Source organism: Carcharodon carcharias, chromosome 11, assembly GCF_017639515.1.
Source record: "Carcharodon carcharias isolate sCarCar2 chromosome 11, sCarCar2.pri, whole genome shotgun sequence".
In the NCBI taxonomy this organism is placed as follows: Eukaryota; Metazoa; Chordata; class Chondrichthyes; order Lamniformes; family Lamnidae; genus Carcharodon; species Carcharodon carcharias.
The window spans coordinates 34,716,544-34,730,711 of NC_054477.1; the positions used below are offsets into that span (position 1 = coordinate 34,716,544).

The 14,168-nt window shown below is 39.1% G+C and overlaps 1 protein-coding gene across 1 annotated transcript in view; it reads left to right on the forward strand.

Annotated features, from left to right (window-relative positions):
* Positions 1-339: 339 nt before the first annotated feature.
* tpte (transmembrane phosphatase with tensin homology) overlaps positions 340-14,168 on the forward strand; it is a 70,946-nt gene continuing 57,117 nt past the window's right edge. Inside the window, exons 1-3 of the mRNA XM_041199270.1 lie at positions 340-439; positions 6,293-6,378; positions 8,287-8,364. Of these exons, the coding sequence (XP_041055204.1) occupies positions 6,317-6,378; positions 8,287-8,364 (140 nt within the window). The 5' untranslated portion in view covers positions 340-439; positions 6,293-6,316. The remainder of the gene's footprint in view (positions 440-6,292; positions 6,379-8,286; positions 8,365-14,168) is intronic.

The following is a 14,168-nucleotide window of genomic DNA, read 5'->3' on the forward strand; positions in this document are numbered from 1 at the left end:
TGTTAGGCTGAAAATGATGGTTCCAATTGGTTAGATAATAGTGCATTGTGGATTTTTTTTTAGTGCGTTGGATTTTTTTTTACAAGCAAAGGAAATGTTTGCTGTCCAAGGAGGCAGTCAGCTGAAATCATGACTGGGCAGATGTTAGAGGAAGCTTTGGAAACTGCTATGTCTGCAATCCTTTGGAAAAACAGGGCTGGTTTATAACTGTGTGCTATGAAGTGTTTTTCATTCCCAACCTTTGTCCTATTAAAATGCTGATGCAGTTACAAAGCCAACTTAATACTTCAGATACAGACTTTCCCACTAGCCTAACAGTGACTAGTTCTATATGGAGTCTATGTATTTAATGCAATTTTTAAGATTAGGAAATTTGTGGCTTTGGCTGTGATTTGAATATTGGCAGAAACTCACGATTGCTGAAAACACTTAAAACTGGGTAAGGTAATGAAAATCCTTTGCATCTTTGGCTACCATAGCTGATGTTTTACAGCTGCTGATTTTTCTGATCTGCTTTGCTTTTTTTTTCCAAGCGAATGAGTCCATTTTTTTTACATGAATTTTAGCAATATTGTGATTCAAGTGTGGACAGCATGCATGTGAATATTTGCTGAAGGAATAGTTTGTAGCCAGAGGTATTAACTTCTGGGAACTAATGGAAATGAAAGGGGCTAACTTTTTTTTAAAAATCCTGCCCTCACCCCAGCACAGTTCTTTGCTGCTCTTAAGTTGCACAACAGTGGCTCTTAACATTTTACTTTTTTAAAAAAAAATCTTCCTTCTGGCTAGGTGATGGTTTAAAAAAAAAACTGCACATGATGTTGTGGATGCTAACTTGGCCTTCCACACTAATGTACTAATGCGACACCAATAGTTGTACCCTTGGGTAATGGAAAGATGTTGTTTCATGTTGTTACTAATGAACAGTGCCTTTGGCTAAGGAATGATTTTGTTTCTTTTTTAAACAAGTGATGTTTAATGCTGAGCACTTTTTTAAAAAAAAAAGTTTAAAAATTCATTCGTGGGATGTGGGTGTTGCTGGCTAGGCCAGCATTTATTGCCCATCCCTAATTGCCCTTGAGAAGGTGGTGGTGAGCTGTCTTGAGCCGTTGCAGTCCATGTGGTGTAGGGTACACCCACAGTGCTGTTGGGGAGGGAGTTCCAGTATTATGACTCAGTGACAGTGAAGAAATGGTGATATATTTCCAAGTCAGGATGGTGAACGACTTGGAGGGGAATTTCCAGGTGGTGGTGCTCCCATGTGTCTGCTGCCCTTTTCCTTGTTCTAACATTCCAGTGTAAAGTTGAGGAAAATGTTGCTTTAAACCAACATTCAGGAAATTTCATCTCTGTTAAATGTACTGTAGAGATGAGTACATTATATAATTGAACTTCTCCTTTCAAATGAAGCAAAAGATCCATTTGTTTAACAATTCCCTGTTTAAAAGGGTATATATTCTCCCTGTGTCCCAGTCTGCCTGCTGTTGGAATAGAGCTTAATGTGGGTTGCTTGCTTCCTTGGTGTTGCTGGAATCAGAGGTTGGCAGACAGGATTGTAACTGAACAATGGGCTATCTTTAAAGAGGAGGAGCCTGGGCACAGGCAAGGTATATTCCCACAAAGGGAAAAGGTAGGGAAAACCATTCCGGAGCTCACTGGATAACAGGAGAGAGAAATTTACGAAGAAGAAAACATGTGCTTGTGACAGATGTCAGGTGGATAATACAACTGAGAACCAGGCTGAATATTAATTTCAGAGGGAGCAGTAAAGAGAGTGTGAGAAGAGATCGGCAGCTAACATAAAAGCGAACCCAAAAATCTTCTATACTCAAATAGTAAAAGGACTGAGGCTGATTAGGTGCCAAGAAGGGGATTTCCACATGGAGACAGGACATTGCTGAGGTATTAAATGAATACTTTGCATCTGCCTTTACAAAGGAAGAAGATGCTGCCTGGGTCTTGATGAAAGAGAAGGTAATTCAGATACTTGGAAGAGTTTAAAATTGATGAGGTATTGAATAGGCTGCCTGTACTTAAAAGTTGATAAGTCTCCAGGACTAGATGAGACAAATCCAAGGATACTAAGGAAAGTTAGAGTGGAAATTGTGAAGGCACTGGCCATAATTTTACAATCCATCTTATATTCTGGGGTGGTGTCAAAGGACTGGAGAATTGCAGATGTTATTGTTCAAAAAAGGGTAAAAAGATCAGCCTAGCAACCACAGGCCAGTCGGTTTAATATCTGGTGGGAAAGCTTTTAGAAACAACAATTTAGTACAAAATTGTCGTCACTTGGGCAAATGAGGGTTAATTAAGGAAAGCCAGCACAGATTTGTTAAGGGCAAATAAAAGGAGCAGAAGCAACATGGATACAAAATTGGCTGAGGGACAGGAAACAGTAGTGGGGAATGGTTGTCTTTCAGACCAGATGAAAGTTTATGGTGGAGCTCGGGTGTCGGTGGGACCCTTGTTCTTCCTGATTTTTAGTAATGGCCTAGATCTTGGCTTACAGGTCACAATTTCAAAATTTGCAAATGATATGCGGCATTGTGAACTGTGAGGAAGATGGTGCAGAATGTCGAAAAGGGTGGGCAAATGGCAGATGAAATTTAATGCAGAGAAGTGTGAAGTGATCTGTTTTGGTAGAAAGAATGCAGAGAGATAATTTAAAAGGTACAATTCTAAAGTGAGTGCATGGAGCAGAGGGACCTGGTTATAAATGTACATTAGTCACTGAAGGTGGTAAGACAGATTGAGAAAGTGGTTAATAAAGCATATGGCATCCTGGGTTATATCAGTAGGGGCACCAAGTATAGATGCAAGGAAATGATAATCCTTCATAAAACCTGTATTTGATCTCAACTGGAGCATTGTGTCCAGCTCTGGGTAGCACACTTTAGGAAGTATGTGAAGACATTAGAGCAAAGACATTACATAAGAGTCATTCACAAAATTCACAAGAATAATTCCAGGGATAAGGAACTTCAGATAAATAGATTAATGAAGTTGGGACTGTTTCCCTTGGCTGAGAGGAGATTTGATAGAGGTATCCTGAAGCATGAGTAGTCAGGACAGGAGAAGCTGTACTCATTGGTGGAAGAATTGAGAACCAGGAGACACAGATCTAAGGTAAATGGCGAAAGAAACAATGAGGAGGAATTTTTCATGCAGGGAGTGGTTACGATCCGGAGTGCACTGCCAAAGAGTGTGGTAGAGGCAGATTCAATTGAGGCATTCAAGCAGGAATTGGATTATTATCTGAAAAAGAAGAATGTGCAGGGTTGTGGGGGAGTGGACCTATTGTTCATTTAGCACCAGCACTGACATGACGGGCTGAATGTCTGCCTTCTGTCATTTAACCATTCTATGATTCTGTTGTGAGGAAGTTACTGGCTGTTGGCATCACCCTGTGTAAGTTACTTTGATAATTTACTGTGAGGAAAATTGTTTTGCATTACTGTGTAGTGTAAGGTGTAGTTTTAGTGTGATTTAGTGTTAACAGGTATCTTAAGTGGGAATTGACCCCTTACTGATCCTCCAGGTGGCTGTTCCTCATGCAGGGTTCAACTCCTTTTACTAAAATGGTATCTTGCTCACCTCAGGATCTTTACTCAAATGCATGCTGAAAATTGCTTGCCCATCCTCCTCTCCTTAGTGGCAGCACCATGTGACCTTTGAGTGTATTAAGGCTGTGCACGCAAGCTGGGTGCATTTTAAATTTGTTTTCTTGTCCCCTCTCCCTCTATATTACACTAAACTAGTTAGCCTTTGAACCTAACAAATCATGAGTGCCAGTATTAGTGCAGTCTTCTTGAATCTCTTGGACAGATTGAACCATGGATAGCAACTCTAATGAGCTATTCCTTCCATCACGTACCCTGTCCAAACTTCTGGTGGTGTAGCTGTGATCACTTGCATCTTTCTGCTTCTCCTTTGCCCCCAACTCCAGATGCTATCTTCAAGTACCTTGTACAGTTTCCTGCCCTCCTGCCACTGCTTGCTCAAAACCCTTGTCATATTTTCAAGGCTTCTCTGTCATCACTCAAAATCCTTCTCCAATTTCTGCCACCCATGTTCTCTACTTCTCCAGCTCCAAGGTGTCTCTCTGAGACCTGAGTTACCTGAAATGACTTGCACCTCCCTTACTACAAGCGCTGCAGCCTTTCCTATTTTCTCTTTCACGTTAAGCTCTGGTCCTCCATACCCTATATACTGTTGTTATTTGCTTAATAGCTCCCCCATCTCTGCTTGGAGATGGGGGTTTTTCTTTCCTATTCATTCACGGGATGTAGGTTCGCTGGCTAGGCCAGCATTTATTGACTATCTCTAGTTGCTCTTGAGAAGGTGGTGATGAGCTGCCTCCTTGAACTGCTGCAGTCCACGTGGTGAAGATGCTTCCTGTGCAGCTTTATTAACACTGCTAAAATGGGATTATTACAAAAAATAAATGTTTTTAATCAGTATCTGGTCCACCACTTGTAAATCAAATCCATTTTCACTTATTTAAAATTTGGAAAAACTATACAGGACCATTTACTAGTTACATTGCAGTATAGTAGTCAGGTTCTTAGATAACTTTAATTTATTAATATTGCCCTTGTGCCAAAAAAGGCCCTAGTAGTGCCTTGGCAGCAAGTAATTAGCAAAGCTAATAGAATGTTATTGTTTATTACAAGGGGAATTGAATACAAGAGTAGGGAGGTTATGCTTCAATTATATAGGGCATTGGTGAGGCCACACCTAAGAGTACTGTGAACAGTATTGGTGGTCTCATTTAAGGAAAGATCTAAATATGTTGGAAGCAGTTCAGAGAAGGTTTACTAGATTAATACCAGGACTGAGTGGGTTGTCTTATGAGGAAAGACTGGACAGGCTAGGCTGTATCTGGTGGAGTTTAGAAGAGTAAGAGGTGACTTGATTGAAACCTTTAAGATCCTGAGGGGTCTTGACAAAGTGGATGTGGAAAGAATGTTTCCTCTTTTGGGAGAATCTAGAACTGGGGTCACTGTTCAAAAATGAGGAGTTGCCCATTTAAGACAGATGAAGATAAGTTTTTTTTTGTTTGTAGGACTTTGGAATCCCTTCCTCAAAAGGTGGTTGACACAGAGTCCTTGAATATCTTTAAGGTAGAGGTGGTTAGATTCTTGATAAGCAAGGGGGTGAAAGTTATCAGGGTTAGGTAGGAATTAGATAGGTGGAGTCATTGCTTGAAAAATGGTGAACGCCACTTATTTAAAATAATTCCACCAAGAGTCTGTTATATGATGTGTGCTTCAGACTTTCACATAGTACTGTACAGTTTTAAGTTGTGATGAACATAGACGCTCTTCCATGCTGCAAATGTACAAACCTATTCCATGAATGCATAACTTAATTTAAACCTCCCTGCTGCATGAATGTTGGTCCACCAGATAAAGTGTAATACTAGACAGAATGAACAGAATTTCCATGTTTCCATGAGCAACGTTCTATAATCTAAATTAAATCTGTTTTGATTTTATCATTAAGACTTGATTTATGGCTTGCAGCTTATATGGTCTGTGTATTCGGTAGGCAGGTGGTTTGCAGAAAGCTGCCTCATTAATTTAATTTTTCATCTAGCTTTTCTTCTCAAATAAAAACAATATACACATGCCCTTAACTAAAAAGCCTACATATTACTTTCTGTGGAGGTCTTGTGGTGCAGCGGGTAGTATCCCTTCCTCGGAGCTTTGGATTGATGTCCACCCCAGAACCTGACGGCCGAGGAAGGTGAATTCCTAACATGGCCCAACAGGTTGATCAACCTGCAGATCCTTTCAATGCATACCAATGGTAGGCAGTAAGAGAGGGAGAGATTCCTGGTGAGCCATGTGATGGAAAGAAAGTTGGAGTTTCTATCATCACTATCCATAGCTCCAGGTTACAACATTCATGTAAAGTGCATGTTGCTACAGCAACTCTGACTCTCTGGATGATCTGTAACACACCACAGCATTACTTTCTGTATTGCACTTTAAAACTGCCTTTTTTTTTGTCTACATACCCTAGACTTGGTGACATAACATTGAATATTACTTAAGGTTTAGATTTTTTATGGATTTGAATTCAGTGCATCTGTATTAATTTAAACTGTGCCGTGTTTCAAAAATGAACTATTTTTTGACATAGAGATGCTGGAAATATAAAGAGTTGGGGCGGAGGGAAGAATGGGCAATGATATCAGATGTTAGTATTTCCATCATTTTGCTGATTTTTAAATTTATTTCTGTAACGTGTTTTTCTTAACTCTCTATATCATTTTTATGCTCAGGGTGTTGATTGTGGAAACAGCAAAATGGGGATCAGTGACTACAACATTTCAGCTGTCAGATACAACCATGGATTTGATGTTGATGGGTGAGTGAATGCTTAATAAATGTGTTTTTCACAAAAGCCACTTGAAGATGGGATAGTGACTTTTGACACCCAAATAGAATCTGAGATCATCAGAGTGATGGTGTTTACAGGACGTATTGTGCTAAACATTAGCATAGCTTTTACACTCTCCAAAATATCTTGAATAGTTCCTGAAACTAGCTTCCTTATGTTATTAGCAGTGATGAAACATGGTGTTTGCTGGCAACCAATTTTTTTACTAGCACACTTCTACTTTATGCTCTTTCCCCTGCCCCTCCCTAGCCTTTTCTCTGCCTCCCATGGATCAGGTTGCAGCTCCAAAGAGCATGACTTAAATCTGTGTCTAACAGCTTTCATGTATGTTATTTCATCATTGCTAGGCTTGGCAGGAATGAAGTGGGTTAGCAAAGGCATAGGAATAGGAAAGAAGATAGGTGACTGATAAATTGCTTGAATAGATTACTGGATTTGACTGTAAAGCTAAAGTGATAGGAGGAGCAGAGAGAAGCATCCAGGATAACGCCATTTAGCTTGCAAAATTATCCAGTTTGATATTCAGTGCTTTTCACATCTTCCTAATCTGAAATTTATCCCTCTGCTTTTTTTGCCAAACAAAACCATTGATCCAATTCCTCTCCTCATGCCTGACGTAGAAGGGCTAGAAGTGGCGTGTGGTTAAACTTAATTTACTGAATATATGAAATTGGAGTTGACTGGTCACAGTAACTGCTTACCTTGGAAATGTTGGTAATGTTATTTTGCTCCTGGTTTTCCTGGATCCTTTTCATTGTACAGAATGAAACCTGACACTTTTGACTGCACCCCCGCCCCCCACCAACCACCGCAGCCCCCCCCCCCCCCCCCCCCCCCCGCAACCTCTTAAAAACAACCCCATGTTTCTTTCTACTAATAAAGTGACAGCCCAGTTGAGGCTGGAAAGTAGTTATGGGATTTGTCATGCAAAAGTGTAAGTTGCCCTAAGTTGTACTTGCTCACCTCCTTGTGGTTGGTGAAGTGACTTTAGCAAGCAATTTTTTTTCAGGTGGTCACTTGCATACACTCAGTGACTGAATGTCAAGAAAAGAAAATTTTATCCTCCATCGTTCTCTATCAAGTGATACGAGCTCGTTCTATAAAAACTGGATGTGTTGCCCAGTTTTTATGAACAACAAAAGACACCTGATTTATTGTTGTTCCCCAAACTAAGTCCAACCCCTCTTTGTTTATTGTACACCTAGTCTTGCTTAGATTTGATGACTTGAGTGATACAACAATCTATCGTGACCAAGAAACTTAAAAAGGTGAGATGGTAATTTAGATCCTTTTGAGATTAGTTTTTGTATTATGAATAAGGATTTGAGATCTTGTTTGCTTTTTTTACCTCCCCAATTGAAAATGAATTGGTTTTAGTATATTGTGTGTGCTGTTAATATTGCAAGCATACCTCATTCCAGTTGGCTCTAGCTCCAGACTTTAGTATTGAACAAGGTCTAATTAGCATGGTAAAGAAAATCCATAATCGTGTTTTTGAGTTCCTAAGTACTTGTATTGCCTCTGGCCTTTTATTTGGTTAATCTATTAAATGTATTTACAACTGATGTACGTGTGCTTTTTGCACTCTGCTTCCCTTTTGATTTTGTGGAACTAATTGCCAGTAAAATCCAACTACCACGTGCTTTTTTAAAAAAAACTCTGGCTGTTGCAATGTAAAGCCTTTGTGTTTGTAAACTTGTGTTGAAAGTGAATTGCAATTTATGGCTTAAGCATACAGTATCCCGAAGACACATTTTGTCCAGGCCACATACTTTTGAGATTGGCGTTGACATTAATCTTATAAGTATTTATTACACTGGAGGCTGTGTATACAGTGGCTGTACCAATACTTGGAATGTTGATTTTATTCTGCAGTTTCAGTGATGACATGGAAGCCAAAGTGCAAATAGATGATGGGAAAATGGAATGTATTGGACCAGACACCTGGTATAAGTAAGTGTGATTTTTAATTCTTCAAAATGTGTCAACAGGAAACAATACCTTTAAAATGTTTGTTAATTGTAAGTTTTTTAATACTTTGGTACACAGTCTTTAATATAATATTTTCAGTTAACTTTTTGTGCAATGAAGGAGGCTGAAAAAAGCAGCATAATTAACACAAAAACAGAATTTCTTGTATTTAAAGCACAACACGTGTTTTCCAATGTATGTAGTAGGAAGAAGCTGAGGGAGGGAAAAGTGGATTACTAAGAATTTTGGTGGGAAGAGAATCAACAAAGCCATAGGCAGTGAACACACATTTAACATTTATAAACGTTACTGATAAAGTAATGTTTCTAGGACTTGCATTTAGATAGTGCTTTTCACACACATCGGATGTCTCGAAGCACTTTAAGACCAATGAAGTACTTTTTGAAATGTAGTCACTGTTGTAATGTAGGGAATGAGGACAGTAAACTCCCACAAACAGCCTTGTGATAATGATCAGAATCTGTTTTTGATATTGATTTGAAGGATAAATATTGGCTAGGACACCAGAGATAAACCCCATTACTCTTTGAAATAATGCCATAGGATTCTTTACATCCACTCAGGCAGGGAGATGGTTCCTCAGTTGAACATCTCATGCAAACAATGGCACCTGTGACACTGCAGTGCTTTCTCAGTTCTGCACTGGAGTGTCAGCCTTGATTTCTGTGCTGAAGGCCCTTAAGTGGGACTTGAACCCAGAACCTTGTAATCCGAAAGCAAGAATGTTACCAGCCTGGCCATGGCTGATGGGTGCATGAAGAGGGTTACGATGGATATGATCTGGCTGTCTGTTTCTCTTTCTAATTTGACTGATTACATGCTTTTGCACTTAGTGTCTGTTTCTTTTTGTGGACTGAATACAAGTTCTGTATTGCACCTGGGTATGCAAAGGGCAGCAGATAGATGGGAACGCCACCACCTAGAAGTTCCCCTCCAAGCCATTCACCATCCTGACTTGGAAAAATATCACTGTTCCTTCATTGTCGCTGGTTCAAAGTCCTGGAACTCCCTCCCTAACAGCACTGTAGGTGTACCTACACCATATGGACTGCAGCAGTTCAAGAAGGTACCTCACCAGCACCTTCTCAAGGGCAACTAGGGTGGGCAATAATTGCTGGCCCAGCCAGCAAAGCCCACATCTAGAGAACGAATTAAAAAAAAAATTACAAGTATATATTTTAATGCTGTCTTAGTCAGCTATGATGTGTAGAAACTTGTAAGTTTGAGTCTCCAAACCAAGTTGCTGAGTTATGCGGAGGTAGTTTGCTTGCCCAATATTGATTTTTTTGTGTCTTTGTCAAGCCTAGAGAGCTTAAATATTTATTGGTAAAAATCAATTCTGGAACCTTTCTGTTCCTGCCTTGTGTGAGAGTATTACTGGATTCAGACAATGAAAACCATGTAGCTAATCAACGTCTTGAATTGTCCAGCCAAGATGATTCTGGGTATATCAAACTGTCTGGTTTAGGTATTGACGTTGGTAACAGATTGTTGTTGGACCCAATCTGTCATCACCAGACATATTAGGTGGAATTAATACTAAGTTAAAGTCTTACTCCTCACTATAAAATGCAGTCACTAATTGACCATTGGACAATTAAAATTCATGAAAAAGAAAATCTTGTGTTTTATATTATAAATCCTTTTACAACTTTGGTGCATGCCAAGTATTTTACAGCCAGTTAAGTATAGTCATTGTTGCAATAATTGTTTTAGTGATGTTGGTTGAAGGATATACATTGGCTAGGCTGGATCACAGGATGAAGCACAGGATGAATATCATGGAAACTTTGTCCTCCTGAGAGGACAGATGGGACCTTGGTAGAACGTCTTATCTGAAAGTCAGTCCTCCCACAATACTGCATTGGCATGTACTTCCAAATGTTGTGCTTGAGTCTCTTGAATGGGACTTGAACTTACAACTTTATGATTCAGGTGGAATGCTACCTATGAGCTTCAGCTGGTATACAGAGCACATGTGTTTGAGCCCTCAGGATGGATTGCACATACCAAAAACTCCTCATGGTCTTGGTGGGTTGGGGGTAGGAGAGGGGTGCTGCTAGCCATAAAATGTGAGTGCATTGCAGTAGCCTTCCCTATAGCATGGACGGATGCATACTAAGTAGTTCTGTCAGGTGCAGTGTGGAACATCTCCTTTTGTGCAGAGTGCCGATCCTTGAATATATGACTTTGTTGCTGCACCTAACCATCATATAACTGTCCTGGACCAGACACTACTTTGTATCTTTGTATAAAACACATATATTCAGTATTTTGAGCTGTGTAAAATCCAAATCCTTGCTTGGTGTTGCCCATCACCATATCCCATTAGACAGCCTGTTGTTAAGATGGTGAATAGATCACCAGGTAATGCCAACAACAACATATTTGCCAAACACAATTCTGCAATACCTTTAGGAAAAACCTCCGCTCTTTTATATTTAAAAAAAAAAGTTCTGACACTCGAAGTGTCATCCAACACCTGACTGAGGACATTCAGTTGGAAGGGGGGTGGTGGTCAAACTTGCCTTATTTCTTTTTTTAAAACAAAAAGGGTTGTCCTTGTGCAAGTCTCAATTTATCCCTACATGGGCCTTGCATCTTACAACTGGAGAACATTCTTGCACCCCCCACCCCCACCTCCATAATTTCAGATGAAGTTACATTGTTTCATAGTTTGCCATTGTGAGATTTGAACTCTTGATCTTGGGGTTACAAGCCCAGTACCATAACCACTTGGCCATTTAGGCCAAGCCCCGAAGTTACATTGTTTCATAGTTTGCCATTGTGAGATTTGAACTCTTGATACTCTTTTGAGTAAACCTGTTTCCATCTGTTTCAGATGAAGTTACATTGTTTCATAGTTTGCCATTGTGAGATTTGAACTCTTGATACTCTTTTGAGTAAACCTGTTTCCATCTGTTTCAGATGAAGTTACATTGTTTCATAGTTTGCCATTGTGAGATTTGAACTCTTGATCTTGGGGTTACAAGCCCAGTAACATAACCACTTGGCTATTTAGGCCAAGCTCTCCATAATGCCATATTGTGTCCCTTTCAAGTGAACTCTGAATGAACCACTTTGGTGTGTAATTAGTTCTGTGCACAGCAAGGTCCTACAAGCAACACATGAGGTTAATTTATTTTTAATGGCAGGACAATTATTGGCCAAGGCAGCAGGCAGACTTCCTGCTCTCTGAACAGTACAGTATGATGCTTACTATTGAACTAAACCACTGGAATCAGGGCAATGTCTTTTTTGAATGTGATACCTCTGACCGTGCAACAATCTTTTCAATACCTCACTAGTGTGTCTGCCAATATTATATGCTGAAGTCCTTGAATTCAGTTTGAACCAGAGCTATTCACCTCTACAAAATGGATTCTGAAAATCAATGAGGGCAACATAATGGGTTTTTGTTGAGCATTGTGATGTTCTTGATCCCAAAGCCCCCATCTGCCTACACATTGTTTGAAGCTGTGATTTGAATGAGTGTAAAAACTTGACCACTAGAAAGTAAATGTCATGGCCTTGTATTGTGAACTATGCTGCTTTTTTCTATATTTTTCTAAGACTTGCTAAACCACCAAATCAGTGGGGACTATACCTTTTCACGTTCAAGGTCAAAGGTCCAGCCCCATTGTGCCTCTTGCTCTTCAATGCAGTAAGAGGGCATTGGCAACCATGGACTTCTATGTGTTGGTCCATAAGTTATACCTATGCTTGGCAAAATATTGTAGTGGTTTGCCATTGCCTTGTGCAGGACACTACTAAAGTTATAAAGAATTGGGCAAACTAGCTGATAATTCAGTGTGACCAACAGGAGGTTTCTATTTCTCTCCACCGATGCTGTCTGACCTGCTGAACATTTCTAGCATTTTGTGGTTTTTTTTGTTGATATGTAATTAGAACTTGCAATTCTGTTTATCCAAGGAATTGCTAATGCAATGACAAGTGCTGTTTTGTAGTTACTTAAAAGGTTGCTGAAATGTGCTGAGCAGTGCAACTCCAATATTTTAGCCTTTAACTGGATACCTTGCATTAATCCAGTTACCCAATAGTATGTCTGGCCCAGATCAATGGCTACTGCCAGCCATTGTGGCTTGGAATTTGACTTCAATTCTGCCTATGGAACATTTTTATATTAAAAATCCAACTGTGGGGCAGTTTCCACTTGTCATTCTGTGGCGATGCATTCTCTTTCTCTCTCGTATTAAAACTATAGTGCTAGCGCTGGTAGGATGATGTGACTACTGCAGGCATTTTCCATTATAAATCTGGACATGGGAATTTATAATGGAAACTTAGTCTCGCTTTTGATTTTCTTTTAAGAGCAAATTAGCTCTAGTCCAATTATCCATTAGCCTGATGGTGCACTTCATCCAGACTCCCAGTGAACAATAACATGGAACATTGGTTAATAGTAATAACTTTTAAAAGGGAAGGAGAGAAAAGAATCCAACTGCCTCTGACATGCTATCCTGGGCCTATAAGTCTTGGTTTGATTTTTTTTTTGAAGGCCTTAAGCCAAAATTCAGGTGCATTTGATTCTGCAAGCCTGAGGATTGGTGAAATGAACTGTGATCTCTTCAAGTCCTGTACATTATGTTCTTAGGTTAAATTTGTTACAATAATAACTTGTCCTCTGGGAATCATGTGCAATATGAAGATAAAATAGCAAAGATTTCTCCTTCCTCCCTCATATCAGGGTGCAGTAACATAGTGGTTATGTTGCTGGACAAATAATCCAGAAATTTGAATTAATAATCCAGGGAACATGAAACTAAATTCCATCATAGCAGTTTGAAAATCTCAATTCTGATTTTTGAAATTTTAAAAGAAAAAGTGGACCATGAAGCTGTCTAATTCTCAAAACACAACTGATTCACAAATATCCTTTTACAGAAGGAATACACCTGTACTTGCCCAGTCTGGCCTAAATGTGGCTCTAGTTCCACGCCAATGCCTTCAGAAGTGGCTGAACAAGACATTCAATTGTATCAAACTCAACAATAAATCAATTATTTGAAATCTGTAATGGATAACACGTTTTTCTTCAGTGTTTTTTTTTTTCAGTGGTTTGTTCCAACCATTTTACTGCCTTAACTCGCTTCTATTTTTGAGACCAATATCTCTTACTGTGATTAGTACATGCAATGCACATTTTTTTTTTTCAATGTGATAATTTTGGAAGTGTCTTGTAAATATTCTTCCATTTTCCATGTAAAGCACCATTATCCTGAAAAGCAGTGGGGCCCAGATTGAACTAACTTTTTAGTTTTTTTAAGCCTAAGACTGGAATTAAAAACTTCATATTACTCCTGGATTAAAGGCTTGAATTCATGTTTTTAAAGCTGAAAATCATCCAGGGTTTAATGCAAAAGCTTTGTTTCTCAAATACTTTCGCAGCCAATATGGTGTGTCCTATTTTATAAAATACAATATGATTCTGCTTGTGCAATTAAATTTGATAAACTAATCGAGATATCCAGGTATCTAATAGATTTTTTCCCCCATTTAGCAAATATTTTCAAATCTACTTTTGAGATTGATGGCAAAAATACTTGGAATGTATTTTCATTTCTTAACACTACATGCATAGTTAAAAAGTTGAGTACAGTCTTTCTCAATAGACAATGTTTGAAGTTTGCATTTTATTATGTAAACAGAATTTGTATTTTTAAACAAAGTACTGAGCTACCTCAATCTCTAAACCTATAATTTCCCCAAACAAAATATTACCCAGTCACAACTTGCTGTCATGT